Source organism: Chaetodon trifascialis, chromosome 8 (genome assembly GCF_039877785.1).
Source record: "Chaetodon trifascialis isolate fChaTrf1 chromosome 8, fChaTrf1.hap1, whole genome shotgun sequence".
NCBI classification, from domain to species: Eukaryota; Metazoa; Chordata; class Actinopteri; order Chaetodontiformes; family Chaetodontidae; genus Chaetodon; species Chaetodon trifascialis.
In genome coordinates, this window is record NC_092063.1 from 7,921,866 (window position 1) to 7,940,905 (window position 19,040).

The 19,040-nt window shown below is 45.1% G+C and overlaps 1 protein-coding gene across 4 annotated transcripts; it reads left to right on the top strand.

Moving 5' to 3' along the window:
* The first annotated feature begins 888 nt into the window (after window positions 1-888).
* Window positions 889-17,113, top strand: baz2a (bromodomain adjacent to zinc finger domain, 2A). 4 transcript variants are annotated; one of them, XM_070967823.1, is made up of 30 exons: window positions 889-1,058; window positions 2,318-2,441; window positions 2,653-3,552; window positions 4,096-6,162; window positions 6,380-6,655; window positions 6,751-7,128; window positions 7,250-7,310; window positions 7,968-8,076; window positions 8,247-8,348; window positions 8,514-8,736; window positions 8,844-8,905; window positions 8,988-9,053; window positions 9,153-9,545; window positions 9,633-9,887; window positions 9,978-10,192; window positions 10,297-10,371; window positions 10,459-10,633; window positions 10,712-10,774; window positions 10,860-11,004; window positions 11,116-11,735; window positions 11,840-12,176; window positions 12,277-12,432; window positions 12,558-12,718; window positions 13,227-13,292; window positions 13,396-13,679; window positions 13,779-13,914; window positions 14,049-14,195; window positions 14,320-14,549; window positions 14,685-14,828; window positions 15,204-17,113. In XM_070967823.1, exons 2-30 carry the CDS (start codon window positions 2,318-2,320, stop codon window positions 15,361-15,363), a joined length of 8,130 nt encoding a protein of 2,709 aa, XP_070823924.1. In that variant the 5' UTR covers window positions 889-1,058; the 3' UTR covers window positions 15,364-17,113. The 4 variants fall into 4 exon arrangements, with proteins under 4 accessions (XP_070823924.1, XP_070823925.1, XP_070823926.1 ...); XM_070967824.1 differs by having other exon boundaries at window positions 901-951; XM_070967825.1 differs by lacking the exon at window positions 889-1,058 and adding an exon at window positions 1,194-1,395.
* Window positions 17,114-19,040: the final 1,927 nt, after the last annotated feature.

Below are 19,040 nucleotides of genomic sequence, written 5' to 3' on the forward strand. Positions count from 1 at the left end.
TAAAAGTGCGAATTAGTCAGTCGTTTTGTACCTGTGATAAGATTGCTCTGGTTTTGAATTATACTTTAAATTACACTATGTTTGAATTATACTACTAGTGGATACTTTAATACAGCTGGTTGTTAGCTTTTATTAAAACCTTGAGGATAATATAACCCAGTCAACAAATAACGTTGACTGGAATATAAACTAATGTTTTTTGGAAGTGTTAAGCGTTAGTTTAATAATTACACTAAAAATTGATATGAACTTAGCTGACTAGCTATAGACTCACATTAGTAGTCACATTGGCCATTAGTCACTTTGTTACTGTTTAACAGTAGTGAAAAGTAACTATAAGTACATTTACTCATGTACTTAAGTACAGTTCTGAGGTATTGTAGCCTAATATACTTGAGTATTTTTATTCTATACTGCTAAATACTTCTACTCCTCAAAATTTCAGATTGTAGTTTTTACTCCACTGCATATATTAGATAATTGTTAGTTACGCTGCAGTTTAAGATTTAAAAAGAATATATAACAAGCATAATAAAATACAATGCATTATTAAAAAGTAAAGGTACTACATTACAGTGCTACTCACACATTATACATCAGTAATAAAAAAAAAAAAAAGCCAATAATATAGTAATAAAAACTGACAGGAGCCATTCATTTTTTTTATAATGAGTGATTTTGGTTTTTGATATTTTAAGAATAATTTGCTGAGAATACGTTCATTCATAATTTATTATTATTATTATTATTATTATTATTATTATTATTATTATTATTATTATTATTATTATTATTATTATTATGTGTTTTCTTGTGAAGATTCGTGAGTAAATTTGACCGGATGTGTTCATGGTTACCTCTGGGACGTTTACGCTGCTACCGTTCGCTCTGTTCTGTGATCATGGCTGCACTGGACCACACCAGCCATGTTTGCTAATTTAAAACCCAAAGGTTAGGGAATAGTTGTTTATTATTTACCGCTGTGCCATCTTCACCCGCATATCCGTTTAGAAGAAGGTTTAGAGGCATCCGCGCCTTCGAAATCCAAGGACTGAAAGGTTGGATAGCTTTAACTGAAATACCAGCGAAACTTTTGATGGTGGTGGTGTGGGAAGATGCTCTGCAAAAATTGTCTGTGTGCGTGCAGCGTAAACAATGTAACTTCATCTGGCTGCTAGCTAACGTTAGCCCGTGAACAAAAGGGAGCACGCCTCCATCTGTTAACAAGCGAGTCTGAATGAGTTAACGTTATTCATTATCAACAGACCGGCTGATATTTATTTTCATCCGCGGCTGTTTCTACTGCTGATGGGCACCATGGATCCAAACCAGCGTGGTTGCGGTACCTGCTACCTGGCTATTAGCTAACATCGCAGCTTAAGTACCGTACTCTGGGTAAATGTTAAGGATGCTATCTGTTAGCTGTCTAGCTAGCGTGTGTTAGCTAGGTTCTATTGTGATGATTTAGCTAAATAACCTTGGCACCGGAGTAGGGAATATTTTTGCCCGATGTTTCACGCTAAAGTAGACGGTCAGTACAATCTCGTGACGTGCTGAAATGGTATTTAACGTGAACGGTATCGGTTGTTAGCACAGCTGTCTAGCAGCGCTTTAAAGTGAATTGTTCGTTTGAGAACGCAGCTAGCGCGACTTAGCTAGCGCGGCGCCTGCTTTTGCAATGGCCTGGTTGAATTAGGAAATCAAGTATCCATTGAGGGCTACTTTGTATTACGAGGGTATGGAACAGCTAAACAGCGAGTGGCGTGGTAACAGTCATTCAGGCCTCGGAGTGACTGTAAAATATTCTCGCTAATCCCTCCATTGTTAGTTGGCCGAGGCCGCCGGGTCTTGAATACGTTCGTGAGGCTATGCCTGCCTGGGCCGTACATTTAATGGTAGGTTGAAGAGGATGTGCTCATGCTAGCAGCGCCTCATCAGCGGTAATGATGAGCTTCTATAGTAATATCCATTACGGCTCGCTCGGGCCTGGCATCTGCTGTTACTGGCTGCGACATTTTGACGGTTGTTGTTGGAACGAAATGGTGCTTTCACAAGCTGCAGCTGCCAAAATAAATTAGGATTGACATTTCACGGAGGAAATTGTACCTAATACGTAGTGTCATCAAAACTGCACCACAATAAATGAAAATGAATTAAATAATACCTTTGTGATTCTAATGGCGACGCGTATCGCGCACGGGCGTCTTAGCCCTGTTAAGGAATTGTATAATTTCTAAACATTTTGCTGAAGTTGAACATTCATTATGAGAGTGTAAATTTCTGTATTTGTTTTTTTTTTTCTGCTCTCTTTCTTCAGATGGAGTCCAATAATCATTTCAACTATGGCACCCACTCCTCAGCAAACTCAGGACTGAAACTCTCCTCAGGGGATTCTCTTTATACTAACGGGTCCTCCATGAGTTTTCCTCAGCAGGGGAAGAGTGAGTGTTCTTAGCCTTTAGCACTGTATCAGAGTACGAAGAAAATGAAAGTGAAACTTACAATTGATGTAAGTTTATGTACCTCATAGAGCCAGACTTGACTTTCTCCTCCACCGGATTTCTTAATTCTTCGTTTTGATTGTCTAACATAATATTTAATGAATGCGAACTATAGCCTTTCTAACTTGACTGATGTTCCTGCGTCTAACAGATATGAATGGCGAAATGAATGTGAATGGCGTCACTACTGTACTCGGGTCCGGTGTGCCTGGTTCCCACCCACCAACAGCTCCTTACCCACACATGAGCAACCACCACCAGAGCAGCATGGGCTATGACTACTTGTGGGGAGGACACCCTCAGTATGGTCCAGCCATGGGCACCTCTCCTGGGCATGGCATGCACCAGAAGCAGCCTACTCCAGGGATGGTGCAGCCTCAGTCACAGCACCACTTCCAGGGTCATGGACAGTACCAACTGAATGGGGGTATTGAAAGCTCCCACCAGCCCCCTGTGGCAGGCCCACCAAACATGCCTCTTACTGGGAGTCAGTACTGGAACAGGAATAACCCTGGCCCACAGCAGATAAGTTATAATTCCCATAATATGTATGGGACCTACCAGAGTCAGGCACATCCTGGAATTACACCGTCACAGCATCACCAGCAGCAGTCCTTACAACCGCCCCCGCATCAGCCATCACAGCAGCACCTCCACTCCCATCGTCACCCACCCCACCACCACCAGCAGCACCAGCAACAACAGCATTATGGCATGATGCCCAATGGGATGCCCTACTACCAGCATCAACCCCAGCACCCGTCCCTGCCATCTCCCCAGCAGCAGCAGCAGCAGCAGCCACCACAGCAGTCTCAGGCGCAAAGCCAGGCTCAGATAATGCCTCCAGCTGCCCAGAATTTTACTCCTCCACGTGGCAGCCCACAGCACCACAGTTTAGGCAGAGGGGGCACGGGCAGCCCTCTCCCTGTGGGGATTTCCTCAGCAACAATGATGTCACCATCCACCGTGAAGGATAGCGGATCACCCAAGGGCCACAACAGGGAGCAGAGCCCCCATGCTAGTAATGTGGGAATACCTACTGTCATGCAAGGTGACTACTGTACACTTAATTATGTGTTTTTGCAACTTTTTGATCATTTTATTCTGCCAGTCATTTTGTGTTTCTCCATTCTCCATAAAAAGTAATTACATACAGTTGTGCCTGGAATTTGTTAGTTCTACATTTTGACTTCACTGCTGTGTTTCTGGCATCCAGTTTTATTTCCTCATAATTAATCCGTTCTTTACATTTCCTCCTTTCGTGTCACCGGCTTAGTGATGCTCATATAGTCATATGGTCTTCTTCCTCTTTGGTCATACGTGGCCTGACCATCCCAGCTCATAATATGGTTCTCCCTTGTTGCATTACAGGTTTCCATGGCATCTGTATAAAGTTGTATGAACTGTTATTGTTTAGCTCAAAACAGCTAATTGATAACTTCTTTGATAATAAGATTTGCTGGGGTTTTTTATTCATTTTTATTCTATGATGAGATATATTATTTGATTATCTTTTTAGTCTTGCTTGCCAGCAGATTGAATATCTTTGGGCTTTGTCCTAAATGTTTGTTTTGTTGATTCTCTTCTCTTTCAGGGCATACGAGAGAAGGTGTCAAGGAGGTAGACACAAGCTATAATGGCATGGAAAGGGCACCTGTTGCCCAAAGACTACCTAAAAATGACAGTTACCAACCCAAACCTGTGGGACCTACAAGTGATTATCGTCAGCATTCTGAGCAGCCAGCAGCTCAACGTCCAGAAATGGCTTCCCCTGTGAGAGAGTCGTCCATGAATACACCTCCCCAGTCTCAGCTCTCCGCAGCTACAGCTCCTGCAGCAGTGTCAACATCTCTAACCAAGGCCTCAACACCTCCTCGGGTCTCTGCAGCTCCTGCCGTCTCTGAGTCTCCCACATCTGCCCCTGGGATTGCTGTAGTGTCATCTCCTGATATAGAATCTACTCCACCACAACTCTCAACACCTCCCAATGTGTCCTCTGCTCCATCTCCAGCTGCTCCTCCCACACTTTCCTCACCTCCTCTAATGATGCAAGGCCTCAGGCCAGAGATAACCCCTGCTGGAACCAAGCATCTGTCAGTAGGGTCCTCTTCCTCCTCCCTGCCTGCATCACCTCCGAAATTGTCTGCACCTTTTGCTTCAACTGATGGTGTGTCTAGACCTCCAGTGGTTTCTTCAGTCCCTCCAGTCTCGTCTCCATCAGAGTCTGTGGCTCACCAAACCAAGTCTTCATTGCCTCCTACAGCTTCAGCCCCTCCTGCCCTAGTGCCCATGTCTTCTTACTCTGGATCTGCACCCATCTCATCTCTTCAAGGGTCCGAGCCACCTCTGATGACGTCGGGCACTCAGCGTGAACAGCCTGGACCCCCAAAATTAATGCCTGCCACTTCATCAGTGCGTGCTCCACCTCTAATGTCAGTATCAGGACCTTCAACCTCAACACCACCTGGCTCTTGTTTATCAACATCTGCATCTCATTTGTCTGTGTCAAAAGCTCTATTTGGCACTAACCCTTGTGACCCTGCGTCTACAACCCAGCATCAGACATACACTCCTCCAGCTGCTGACTCTGGTCTTTCCACTGCCTCTGCAGCATCATTACCACCCGGAGCGGTGAACTTACCCTCCCTAGCAACCCATGAAAGTCCTACAGTCCGACCTCTGTCTACCCTACCTCTTTTAACCACTCAAGCCTCCAGGACTGCACCCGTGTCCGGCCCTCCTGCCTTGGTGTCTGTGCCTCCTGCAATGGGTACTTCTTCTGGAGTGGTCCAAAGTTCAGACTCTGAGCAGCATCCTCCTAACACCACTCCTCCTCATGCTGTAAAGCGATCATCTCCCAAGCCAGAGCACCTTGGACATAGTGAGGATAGAAAAGCATCAGCTGATAAAAGAAATGGAAAACCAGAGGAACTCCTCCCTCAGCTTGATTTGAGCACGAGAAGGACATCACAGAAGGTGGACACTACTGAGACTAATAAATCTGAAATTTGCTCACCCAAATCCCTCACTGATCATCCTGGGAAACCCTTGCAGACGGCAGTTGCTCCTGATCAAATGTGCAAGAATAAACATACAGATTCTGAAAAGCACCACATGCAAAGCAGTGTCATCTGTGAGTCAGAGGACTCCATGGTGGAGCAGACTCCACTCAGAAAGTCCTCACCGCTCCACAGCACAAGGGCAGAACATCTGACCGATGAAAGTTTTGATAACTCTTCACAATTTGATGGCAATTCACCATTTGACACCCCTTCTAGAATTGATGTCAGTTCCATCTTGGCGAAGTCCTCTCTTGTAGATGATGATAGCTCTTGTGTAGATGACTCCACTCACTTTGACAGCAGCTATCACCTGAGAAAGGACACTTCTCGCTTTGAGAGCACCTCCCATGCAGAAGAGAAAACCTCCACTTCATTTTACACCACTAGAGATAGCAGCTCCTTTATGGATGACTCCAGAGATGACATGTTGGCCTCCACCAAGGAAGGGGAAACATCAGAGGCAGAGGACACCAAGGACGGTCAGATCACAGGAGACTCCATGTTGGAGTCTTCTCTTAACAGCACCTCTCAAATGGAAGAGCCCCCCGTCGACTCAAGTGATGTGTCCAGCTCACGCTCATTCGTGCCAGGTCGTCAAGGTACATGCAAACATCACATGATATCACATGGCTTGACAAGCAGTGGTTATTAGTATAGATATGTAGAATGCATCATGGATTTTTATCTTTCCTCCCATGAAAAGTAAATTTCTTTAGACATTTTTTTCATTTCAGAGTAATCTGTATCCTCTGTCATTGTCATTATCCTATTTTTTTCTAAATTCTGCTTACATGATTTAATGTTGTTTCTTCTCAGGATCTGAAGCAGAGTGGGAACTCAGAGGACATGATACCCCAGACTCAGCAGGACGCATTAGCATTAAGACCACTGTTAATGAGACAATGACTCCCCCAAGTTTCAAGATGAGAGATGAGAACTTCATCGCCTTCAGCACTCCAGCAGAGGGCCCTGCTGTACACCCACTCCAACCAGTAACTGATCAGATTGTGACAACTGCTGGAGGGCATCTGAAAACCCCAGGGAAACCACGGAAACCTCGAGCTCCAAAGGCAATATGGACAAAAGCTCCAGGTATTCACCATTCTGATTTCAACCAAAAGTTAATTAAGCTAAATGCTGCGTTTTATTTTAAAACACTTTTTTCTCATTTTGCCTTTTATTTTAAGCTCCAGAGGAGGCCCAGCGGAAGCCTCGGTTTCGAACCCCTAAAGTGGAGAAGGTGAAGACTGATGAAGAGGGAGGCAATAAAGAGGAGGGAGTCAAGGGCCGAAAGAGGAAGAAGTCTGTGAAGGTGGATGCAAAGGAAACATCAGATGCGTGTGGAGAGGCTGGGCCACCCACAGGAGAGGTCGATCCCATCACAGCCACAATCGAAGCCGTTCTGGCCAACGCTTCGGCTATTGCCTCTTCAGCTGAGAAACCCAAGAAGGCGAAAAGGGCCAGGAAACAAGACCAGGAAGGAAACGTGGGAAGAACACCCAACAAAGGTGCTGACAAAACTGCTGATGATGGTGATGAAAATGATGATGACAGCTCCACGGCAGGTAAAGAAGACAGGTTTCCAGAGGGGGGTTTCACATCATGTCATGGAGTTTTGTTGAAACATTATGTGTATTAGTTTAACAGTCATATGCTAAATGTGGCTGTGTGCATTTTCATTAACAGGTGAATCTAACAGACGGAGGGTTGCAACTGAGGAGCAGGTCCAGTTCCCACTGCAGCATGGGTAATGTTCCCTTGTGGAGATTTGTTCATCGTATTATTATTCTTATTATTACATTGTTTATTTTCCAAAAAAAAAAAGCGTGTCGATGCAACTGTAGATCAGAGTCACTGTCGGGTTAAGATGTTAAAACTTTTTTTTTTTTTTTCTAAAATCAAAATCTGTGCAAAGTGAGATATCAGAAGACTGTCATAACTTAAGATTTCAGTGTCTGTACTGTTTAGTATTTTTTCTTTGATATGAAAACCTTTTAATGTTAAGATATGTTCAGTACAGCATGCTCAAGAAGCACAGTGTCTGAGTTAGCAGGATAAGTGCCCTGACGAAACTCGGTTTTACTCAACAAAGTCACACAAATCCTTTGCTGTGACAAGACACATTTCAGTTTTGCATTTTTTTTGCATGCTGTTCATGTTAATTTTCAGTTGATTCTAGTGAAAAAAATGTTAAAAGTACTGAATTTGTGAATAAATCAAAAAGAGCTGTGCTTCCTTCTGTAGCACATCTTGTTCAGATCTCAAGATCTGTGTTTTTAGTTTTGGAAGGTGTTCAAATACATGCAGTATTCATATATTCTAACTCCAAAGTTTATGTGCTGTCCTCATGTGTCTAAAAGCTGCTGTATGACATGAATGTAATACTGAGCTCTCACCGCTCTAGTTGGAAGCGGGAGATTCGTGTGAAGAAAATGGAGAACCGCATGAAGGGCGAAACCTGGTATTACACACCTTGTGGAAGGAGGATGAAGCAATTCCCGGAAATAATCAAGGTACATTTTCCCGGCTGTAAAACAAAACCATGAAGGACTCAGTTAAGTCCTTAAGGACTAAAGGACTAAGTTACTGAAATCATAGTATTTCAAGGCAGATGTATTGATGATGTCAAGTCACTGACTGGTTTTCTTTCTCTCTCGTCTGTTCTCCTTATTGATTCATCCAGTACTTGAAGAGACACACAGACAGTGTGGTCACCAGAGAACACTTCAGCTTCAGCCCACGCATGCCTGTTGGAGATTTTTATGAAGAAAGAGAAAGTCCTGAGGTCCATATACACTATTTGTCTGAGCAATGCTCAGTTCATTTGTTCATGTAAAGTCAAGCATTTGAATTGACACTACCGCACAGTTAAACTCATGGTTATTACAAATATGGCAGAAATGTGTGGGAAACATTTTGGGGACTCATTATTCTCTGTAATATGTTGCAGGGTATGAAGTGGGTCCTCTTGGCTAATGAGGAGGTTCCCTCTATGATCATGGCCATCACTGGCCGGCGAGGTCGACCTCCAAACCCTGATAAAGAGAAACCCCGCAGGGTTCGTGGCGTGAAGGGAGGGCAGGCCCGCCGCCCTGGTAGACCTCCCAAACCCAAGATGATTGACCTCCTCAGCAAAGTTGACGCCAAGCTTTTGAAACGACTTGAGGCCAAGGGTGAGAGGATGTAGACTGGAGGGAGGAATGAGTGTACAGGGATGTGCTCTCTTAAGAGCAGATGATGTGTTCATTGTTTACTAATTGTTTGTGTTCACTTTTTATAGAAGCTCTCACTGAGGAGGAAAAGGAGAAGCTTGCAAAAATCAAAAAGAAAATGAAGAGAAAGGTATGTAGTTCAGACTGCTTGTAATGTTGTGATGTTTTTTGCTGACATCTCCTGATTTTGCTTCTGCCATTTTATTATTTAGGCAAGAATGAAGAGAAGGGAGGATGCAAAGATTAAGAAGATGAAACAGGAAAAAAAGAAAGCCAAGGTACAGACAGACACTCAACACAAAACGATTTAGCAGCATTTCCCTCAGCACCACCTCTTCCTCACCTCCACCTGTTCTTGCTTTTCTTTGTGGGTTCAGCTCGAGCAAGACACCAAAGGCCTAGAGCTCAAGGCTGAACCAACCGACCCGACAGCCCCGCAGGTCACACAGCCGGCATCAGGTTCTGCTGCAGAGCCCAAGAAGCCTGGCCGCAGGAGGTCAGTCAAGGTTGAGGCTGCTCCACAAATTCAGCAGACTGATGAGGAGAGGATAGCACAGGGTAAGAGAGTGCTGGGGGCTCGGAGTAAAGCCAAAGCTCTGGCTAAAGCCCAGGCAGAGGCAGAGGCGGCAGCTCAGGCTGCTCTGGCAGCTAAGAGGGCGGCAGAGAGGAGAGCGCAGGCCCAGAGACGTCTGGAGGAGCGGAAGAGGCAGCAGCTGATCGCAGAAGAACTGAAGAAGCCCACAGAGGACATGTGCCTCACTGACCACAAAGTGAGTTATGCTATTGACACTGTTTCTTTTAGCACTGTGATTGCAGAGAATTTTTTTTAAAGTAAAAATGACTTTTGTCTCCATCAGCTCCTGCCAGAGCTGTCCCGTATCCCGGGTGTGGTTCTGTCTGGCACAGCTTTTGCACATTGCCTGGCTGTGGTTGAGTTCCTGCATGGCTATGGAAAGTTGATCGGTCTCAACGTACCCAAGGACATCCCCAGCCTCGCTACACTGCAGGAGGGCCTCTTAGGCTTGGGCGACAGCCAAGGAGAGGTCCAGGACCTATTGATAAAGCTGGTGGAAGCTGCACTCCATGATCCAGGCCTGCCATCTTATTATCAGGTACGTGATATATTTTAATAATGTTCTCCATTAATGCAATTTCTGATAAGAAATTATAAACTTTTTAATCTACATTTTCCTCCCCATCAGTCAGTAAAGATCCTTGGGGACAAGCTGGTTGAGTTGGAGCTGACGCGCAGCACGGTCTCAGAAGTACTTCGCATCTTCATGGAATCTCACGGTTATGATACAGAAGTGTGCAACACAATGAGGACCAAAACATTTCATACCCTGCCTCCTGATACCAAGGCAGCCATCCTGGGTTTCCTGGTGGAAGAGCTAAACAGTAGCAACATTGTGACAAGGTTAGAACAAGAGCTCATTATTAGTTCTGTAGGTTCCTCTTGAATTTAAAAGTTTGTTACTACCACATCTTTTACATCACTAATGTGTGTATTTTATATTTCAGTGACATTGACAACACAATGGAAAACATGACAACTTACAGGAAGAACAAGTGGATAATTGAGGGGAAGTTGCGCAAGTAAGATCATGGTTTTCTCTCTTCAAATACAGAAATATTCCCAGATTGTTCTCTGTAACTAAAGCACGTTTGTTTTCTCCGTTGCAGACTGAAGGCGGCACTAGCGCGTCGTACAGGACGCTCAGAGGAAGAGCTGTGTTTTGAGGAGAGGAGGCGCAGTGCCAGAGTGGCCGAGGAAGAGAACCTCAGTCTGGAGGAGAGTGGCCTGGTGGTGGAGAGGGGCAACCGCCGTGTACGCAAAGAAGAGCCCAAACTCAGTGATGTACGTATCTGCTCTAGTGTTTCTTCAGTATCAGAAATGGATCATTCCTAAATGAATTTTTTACCTTTTGTGTAACAGAGTGAGAGCCCTACTAATGCCAGCATTCCAGAGCTTGAAAGGCAGATAGATAAGCTAACCAAGGTAAGCCTGATGCTACGCAGACGCAGCGCTTTATGCTTTTATTTTGCTTCATGTTAAACATTCCTCTTCCGTTGGATCTCCACAGCGCCAAGCATTTTTCCGCAAAAAGCTGCTACAGTCGTCTCATTCCATGCGGGCCACATTGCTGGGCCAGGACCGCTACCGGCGCAGATACTTGGTGCTACCTCACCTCGGAGGAGTTCTGGTCGAGGGGCCGGAAGAGCTTTTGAGTGAGTCTGAGAATAATTTTGAAATCATTATCAACCCTCCCTTTTTTTAGGCTTTACAACTCTTTGCTTGTCGATCTTCATCTAAACTTTGCTCACATTTCTGTGGTGCAGCCTCTGGAGATGTCCTTGTAGCCGAGGTTCCTGTCAACTTCCTCAAAAAGGAGCCCAAAGTTGAGGAGACCCCCATGCCGACAACTCCTCCCCCTACTCTACCTTCCTCTCCTTCCTCCGCGACCCCCACCCAATCCCAGGCCTTCTCTCCAGAGGAGGACCCCCTCCCTGGCACTGCATCCCTCATGAGCAGGCCAAGAGGACGAGGGCGGCCCCGAAAAATCAAGCCGGAAGTGGAGCTTCACCTCCGCACGGCAAAGATTCGCCGCCGGCGTCGAAGTAGCGTCAGGTCTGGAGGCGAAGAAGGGCCAGGATCACCCAACAGTGGCACGCAAGATCTCACACAGGCTGCTTTCCAGAGCTGGCTCAGTCAGTCCCAGGAAGCGGTGACCAACGGCACATGCTCTGCAGCAGGCGACGCTCCAGAGGGTAATCGACCAGAGGAGAGCGTGAAGGAAATGGCAGAGAAACAGGGACAGTGGTTCAACCTGCTCCCCAAACAACCATGTGATGATAACTCTCTGACCGAGCCCCAGATACCCACCTCGCCCAGCTCACCTCCTAAACTCCTTCCTCAGATCCCGAGTGCTCTGCCCGCGCTCGCTGCTCCACTCCTGCAGGTCTGCTACCACAGTCATAACCATAAATACATTTAATTATGCTGTAATGGCACACTGAGTCTTCTGTAGAGTGTTTAAATAAATCATCTCTCTCTGCCTCTCAGCCGGACCCGCTCTTGCCTGCCGTGGCTCCTGCTGACTCTGTGACTCCGGCAACACCACAGGACATTCCCCCTACATCCCCTGCTGCTGCTGGTCTTGTCAGCGCCCCACCAGCACCCCCTCAGCTTCTTCCAGCTCCCGTTCCTCCAGCTACACCTGCTCCAACGACCCCCGCCAGGCCAGGTCGCAGGCGAAGGAGAGGTAGCAGAGGCAGTAGTCCCGCCCGCAGAGGTCCAAGAGGAGCTGCAGCTAAGCGCCGTGGACGACCACCCAACTCCGTGTTCCAAGAGCTCGAGCAGCAGTACTTCACGCAACTGGTGGTCAAGCCCATACCAGCATGTAAGTAGCATCTGGTTAAAAAGGGTGTTTGAGCCATTTTTAAAAAACGCACAGAAAACCTGAATGTCACGGTCATTGATGTGTTGTCTTTCTTTTCCAGCAATGGTGCGTGGCTGGTGGTGGATCAAGGACCCAGAGGAGCTTTATCACACCTTACAGGCCCTCCATCCAAGGGGCATCAGGGAGAAGGTGCTCCATAAGCATTTGGCCAAACACATGGAGAGCTTAGCCGAGATGTGCACCAAACCTATCGACGGTAAGCTTTTCATTCTGTCCAACTAATGTTTTCATTTAACCTCATTGTGCGTCATTCTGTTTTCCTTCTGCATGTTTGCCCTCTTATTTTCTCCTTACAACTCTTCTTGTGTTGTGTCTGGCTAGACCCTCTGTTTGAGTTGAAAGTAGAGGAAAAGGATGTGCTAATGGAGGCTCTGCAGCAGCCCTGGCAAGTGCAGGAGAAGGCAATGGAGACTGACATCAGCACCCTACAGTGGGTGGAGGACCTGGAACAGCGGGTCATTGCCGCCGACCTCCATCTCAAGGTGAGACATCACCTCAGTTTCTTGTTTTTGTGTGTCACTATTTCACATCGTCTGTTTAATCCAGTCACGACAAAACAATGGCTTCTCGAGTTAAAGTGAAATAAAAATCTAATGATTCTTTAAAACCACAATAACAAGATAAGTTATGCTTTTTGATGTGATTCTAAGATGAGGAAAAACAGATAATACTGGGACTTGCATGCTGCAAACTTTGACAGTAACTGACACAAGTAGGATATGGAAAGTTTATTACCATGAACCAAAACGTCCACAGTTTGTCTGGCCAGGGACCTTTTGTGCATGTTATTCCCCATTTCTCTTCTCGTAATTACTCCACTTCCTCTACAGTTAAAATCTCTAATAGAGTTGTACCCCGAAAAATACTTTAACCTTTAACCCCAACACAAATGATTAAATACTGACATACTGGGCTTACTCTGTGGCGTGTGTTGTTTCCAATTCACAAGAATATGAAAAGACTCAAACATCCTCTCTGTGTCTCTTCAAGGCACTTCCCCAGAGTGTTGTGAGTGATGCTGAATCTAACACGGAGACACCGATGCCAGAATTTCAGGTAAGAATTAAAACAATCTCTCACAATTCTTTTGTCTGAAATTAAGTTGTGTGTAACTCCTCACTGATACTTAAACTCTCCCTGTCTCATCTCCCTTTTTAAGCCCTACACGATCCCAGATCCAGACTCCACACGTGATGACCTGCAGTACTATGAACACGACACTGACCCGCATGATGACTGGATTGTGCGAACTAAGAGGGAGTGGTCTGGCCTGCCGCGTATCGCCACACACCCGCTGGACTTGGCCGTGCTCCGGTTGGCTAACCTCGAGCGCAACATAGAGAGACGCTACTTGAAGGAGCCGCTGTGGAACCCTGCCGAAGTGATGCGCCTCGCTCCTCTCACCCCTACCCCAGGAGAAGAGCATCCCATGGACGTCTTCAGGTGAGAAGCCCGGGCTTTCTTTGGACTCGGGCGGGGAGTGGGTGAGTTTGTTTTATATTATACTTAAACCTCATTTTCTTATGATTTTCTTCTGTTCAGTCTGGAAAGTGAGATCACGTCCCGGCTACGGACGTGGCGACAGGCTCTGGATCGCTGCCGCAGCGCTCCCCAGGTCTGTCTGTGCTTACTTCAGCTGGAGAAGGCCATTGCTTGGGAGAGATCTGTGACTAAAGTGGTAAGCAACTTTCTTACAAGATTGTTCTTGAGCCCGGGTGTACTTAAGTTTTTTTTTGGTAGCGCTCTGCACAAACCAAATTCAAAAGTGTTTTCATTGTAATAATATGGATTTCTTTTCTGGATTTTATTTAGACTTGCCAGGTTTGCCGGAAGGGAGACAACGATGATTGCCTGTTGCTGTGTGACAGCTGCGATCGTGGCTGCCACATGTACTGCCTGAGGCCCAAAATCACCCAGGTGCCAGAGGGAGATTGGTTTTGTCCTACCTGTGTTGCTGAGGTCAGAACCCGTCCTTTGATTCTAGACTGAGAAACAACTTTTAACTGGATAGAAATCTGAACCGTTTGAGTATCTGATCAATTTGTTCCGCATCATCTGAATCCTTATTCACCGTGTCTCCCAGAATGAAAGTGATTCACCGCGCTCATGCAAGAAGAGGACCAGGGTGAAAAAGAGGAGATATGAAGACGACAGCTCTGAAGATGAAATGACAACACGACGTAGTGGCGGCATGGCGACGCGGTACAAGGACACCGTGGCTTCCTCCTCATCTTCCCGTAACTCTGGAGAAGGAAGTGCTGCTAAACGTCGTCGCATGACAACCCGCAACCAGCCTGACCTCACTTTCTGCGAGTGAGTCCCACCTTATCGCCGTCACTTAACTTATTAACGCTACACAACAAGATCAAGCCATTTTTTACGTATACAGGTTGGCGTTTGTTTTGACAGTTATATTGTGATGGATTTCTTTTGTTTATTTCCTGCCAGGATCATTCTGATGGAGATGGAGGCTCATGCTGATGCCTGGCCGTTCCTCGAACCTGTCAACCCCCGATTGGTGCCAGGCTACCGCCGCATCATCAAGAACCCCATGGACTTCCTCACCATGAGAGAACGACTGCTACAGGGAGGGTAAGAGCTTTATTGTAGCTCTCACTCTATGCACACCTTACCTGAGGAAAGGTGGAAATCTTGCTCTGGCCATTACAAAAAGCAACAGTCCACAGACAAGAGGTTAATACATCACAAATATCAAAAGTACAAAATGGCTAAATATTTCACTGAAACCCACACACTCTGTGTAGAAAGCATTAATTCTCTAGTACACAATACAATCTTAGAACAGCTTGTAAGAACAGAAAAGTTTGCAAGATAGACATTTCCGCATTTATAAAAGAAATAATCTTGCTCTGCTTGAGGGAATATTTTTGTCACCGTGTGCTTGAAAGGAGGCTCTCCAGGCATCTTCCATTTAACATCGGTATCTCCTCCGTTTCCTCGTCTCAGGTACTGCAGCTGTGAAGAGTTTGCAGCAGACGCTCAGCTCGTCTTCAACAACTGTGAGCTGTTCAACGAGGACACCTCGGAGGTGGGAATGGCGGGACACGCCATGAGGCGCTTCTTTGAGAGCCGCTGGGCGGAGTTCTACTCAAATAGGGACAAATAGGAGCCTACGACGTTCCCCCTGATGGTGGGGCTGTATACTGTTGGTGCTGTCACCGTCCCAGTCATGCTCTCTCCATTTCTGCTAAGACTGTCTGGAGGTTCTTCCAGCTGTGTGTATTCTCTCATGTATAGGTATATATGTATAGATTTTGGCTATTTGTCTGTTATTGTTTCCTCTACTGGCCTAATCTTTTTCCAGGCCCACAGCTGAACTGTCTTGAACTTGTACCCATTCCCCATCACAGAGGGTGAGAACACGTCGCTCTTCACTTTTCCTTCCTCCTTTAATGTCTCGTCATCTTCACCTCAGCATCTCATCTTCTGTTTGCGTTCTCCTGTCACGTCCTTCCCCAAGCCCCATGTCGTAGCGAGGCCTTGGGTCAAGCCCCGCTGTGGGACGATGACCTGGCCTCAGGCCCTGAGTGTTTTGGCTCTCAGAGTCACACTGAAGGTCAGGGAGAGATCACGCTGTTGCAGCCTAACTGCTGCATTCTGGACCTGCTTAGCACCGCTCAACGACAAAATGGATCAAAACTCTTCACAGAGCTCGGGCCATTTCTTACCTGTTAAATGGAAACGTAATGTAATGTGGTCTTATGCCGAGAAGTAATTTTTTTGCTCAATATATTTTTATTATATATTCTATATATAAATATATATAAAGATTACAATAGCTGGGATTATTTAATAGCAATAGCTTGTAGTGAATGTGTACAGATTACCTTATAGAGATGTCTAGACGATTTATGAAAAGGCCAGTTAAACTAAAAGGAATCTGTTCTTGGACTGTCACAAGTAGACGTTGTATAACCTCCACTTAAAGTCTTGCACGCACACACACACTTCTCACCAACACACAAACATGTACATGATTTCACACACACACATACCCACCTTCTGCTGCTGTGTGAAAGACACTGGTTTCTGAAACTGGAGGATTTTTTTTAGTGTCGGTCAGTCAGTCTGGGTTTAGACTCTCATATTTCACTGTCCTTCTTGTGAAGAGTAAATAGTCAGCTAGTTACCCCTGATCTGTGTCACAGACTGTATACAACTGAAAGGATGCTACTGCAACACGGCTCACACTGAAATTTTACTCATGTAATTATAAAATCACCCCAAGACGAGATGGTGTTTGCAGCTTCAAAGCTGCAGTTGAGCATTTGATCCGCGCTGAAAACACTCATTCCTCTGTTTGTCTGTAGCTCGTCTAGCAAGGCGAAAACATGTAAAGCTGGTTATGTGTGAGGCTAAAATCCTCCCATGTTAATGAGTAGAATTTTAAAGGAGCTCTGTTAATGAGGTACTGGGCACACCCCTGCCTGGTTTTCTGTCTTACATTCCTTTTATTGGTTTTTGTGCTGTACAAGGGCCAATGTACGATATTGCGCGGCATGCTTGGTGTGCTCTGAAGGCGACAGGATGACTCCACAGTCTGGGTTTTATTTAAACGTGTTTCTTACACTGAACTCAAATCCGTTGATAGGAAATAACTTTGATGTTCCTTATTACACGTAAAGGGACAGACATTTTTTCAAAAAAGAAAAAAAAAAGACATGAAAACCAAATGTGGTGTTAAGTGAATTTTTAATAATGTACAGTTTTGGTGACTTTAAATTTGTTCCTTTATATTTTTAGGACCAATTCATCATTTTTAAGAGGAGGTATTACAAGACTCTGTTGTATTAAGGTGATGTAACACGTGTGCATCTGTAGAATGTACTGTGAGTTGAATAAAAATCACATCTAGTAGAGAGTATTTTCCTCTTTCTCTTTGGCCTCCTATCTTTGTTTCTCTTAAACTCAGAGTCCCCCTTCAGTGTTTCATTGTTTCCCACAGTCCAAAGACATGCAGGTTAAGCCATGTGGCAACATACAGTCCCCATAACTGTTTCAGACCTGCAATAGACGTTTGTGGCGTGCCCAGCCTACTTTCCCAGTGCATGCTGGGATAACATGGCTGAACAGAATTATAGAAACAGATGAACATGCTAAACATGGCAACTGAACTCCAGCAGGAGCAGATGTAGCACCACTGAGAGGTTTGGTAAATATGTATCCAGTTACTGAATATACTGCGCATAAATCTACAACTAATGAATGCAACTATACGTCGACCATATATGGTACAGATAGAGCTCCAACAATAAGTTTGAAACTGTTGTGAGAATTGATTAAATCGGTTCGTCTGTGTGAGGATTTGTAATTTTTTTTTTTTTTGTCATAAATGACAGATGAAACCTTGTGAATTTTGGACTGTTAGATGGACAAAAACAAGCCATTTAAAGACATCACAGAGTCTCTGAATAGTTGTGCATTTTTCAAAATTTATTTTACATTTTAGACTAAACGATTTATTTTTTTTAATCATTGGCTAAACTGCCTGTTATTTTCTGAGTCAATGATTGTAAATTGCAGCCCAAGACATGAATATGAATGAGAACTGCAAGTATTATATTGTACTTAATAAGAAAGAGGTTTACTTAAGGAATTAATTATATAATGTGGATTCCAGTTTAAGTGGTAGAAACATCTCTTTGACCTACATTTCAGTACCAGTTACTGATATGAAACTCTAGTATTTGTAAAATATTTATGAGAGTGGGTTTATGCTACATTTACAGTGAGCAGCTTATTTAATATAGAAACACAACAACATCCCTGAAACAAAGGTGACATTTTTCAAATAGTCTCACATCGTCCACTTACCTCATACTTCTACTAACACTCGCTGTATATCACAAGACAAGCCCACTGCAATATGTCACATCATAGATGAAGAAGAGACCTCAACCATGATGGAATAATGCTGAAGTATTTGGGCGGGGCTCTGCAGCTCCCTGGAGAGTCCTGTCTAAGGCACATGCTGTAGGGAACGTCCTGCCATCACTCCCAGCTGCTCTGCAGTGGTAGATTCAAGTACAACACACACACACACACACACACACACACACACACACACACACACACACACACACACACACACACTTTTATTCTACACTTAACATCTACAAAGCATCTGAAACAAAAAGCACGGATATGCTCAGAATCAGAAAAATATAAACGTGCATATTGTCTTTTAGCGCATCTCTCCCTTTGCCCTCTGTTGCTCTCTCAAATCCCTGAGCTGGCACTTTGTGTGCATGTGTGTGTATATTTGTGTGTGTGTGAAATTGTGTCAGTGTCAGCACTCTGGGCAGAGGGGGCTGAAAACTCCCCACGCCAGCGGGTTCCAGTGTGCCCCCCGCCCATCCACCTCCACACAGTTGGGCTTAACCCACAAAAGGAGGGATAACAGTTTAACAGTTGCCGTGGAGAGGAGGGGGTAATCCACGGCATAATGGGGCACGCCAGCAACCCCCCCGACCCCCCAACCAACCAACCAACCAGTTCATTCTGGACTCGGTCTGCCAGATTGAGGGCCCCTGATGCCTGGAGGGTCAGGAGAATCATTTCGGACTCCAAACATCTCCATATCGCCACAAACATCTCATCCATATGTATTAAAAATAACATGGCAACACATTTAAAACATCAGTGTTCAGATGCTGCAAATCAGCCATTGTTGCTTCACCCACGGGGCCGAGGTGATTATTCTCAGTTGGATTTAAACAGAGGAATTCTTTCTGTTTTGCAAAACGTCTTCACAAGGTGTGTGTGTTTGATATCAAAGAGAGA

Excerpts from the sequence above, each read along its gene's own strand:
- baz2a (XM_070967822.1), top strand. Across the intron at positions 7,311-7,967 it reads CAGTTCCCACTGCAGCATGG|TTGGAAGCGGGAGATTCGTG; the intron begins GTAATGTTCCCT and ends TCACCGCTCTAG. Across the intron at positions 9,546-9,632 it reads TGTGCCTCACTGACCACAAA|CTCCTGCCAGAGCTGTCCCG; the intron begins GTGAGTTATGCT and ends TGTCTCCATCAG.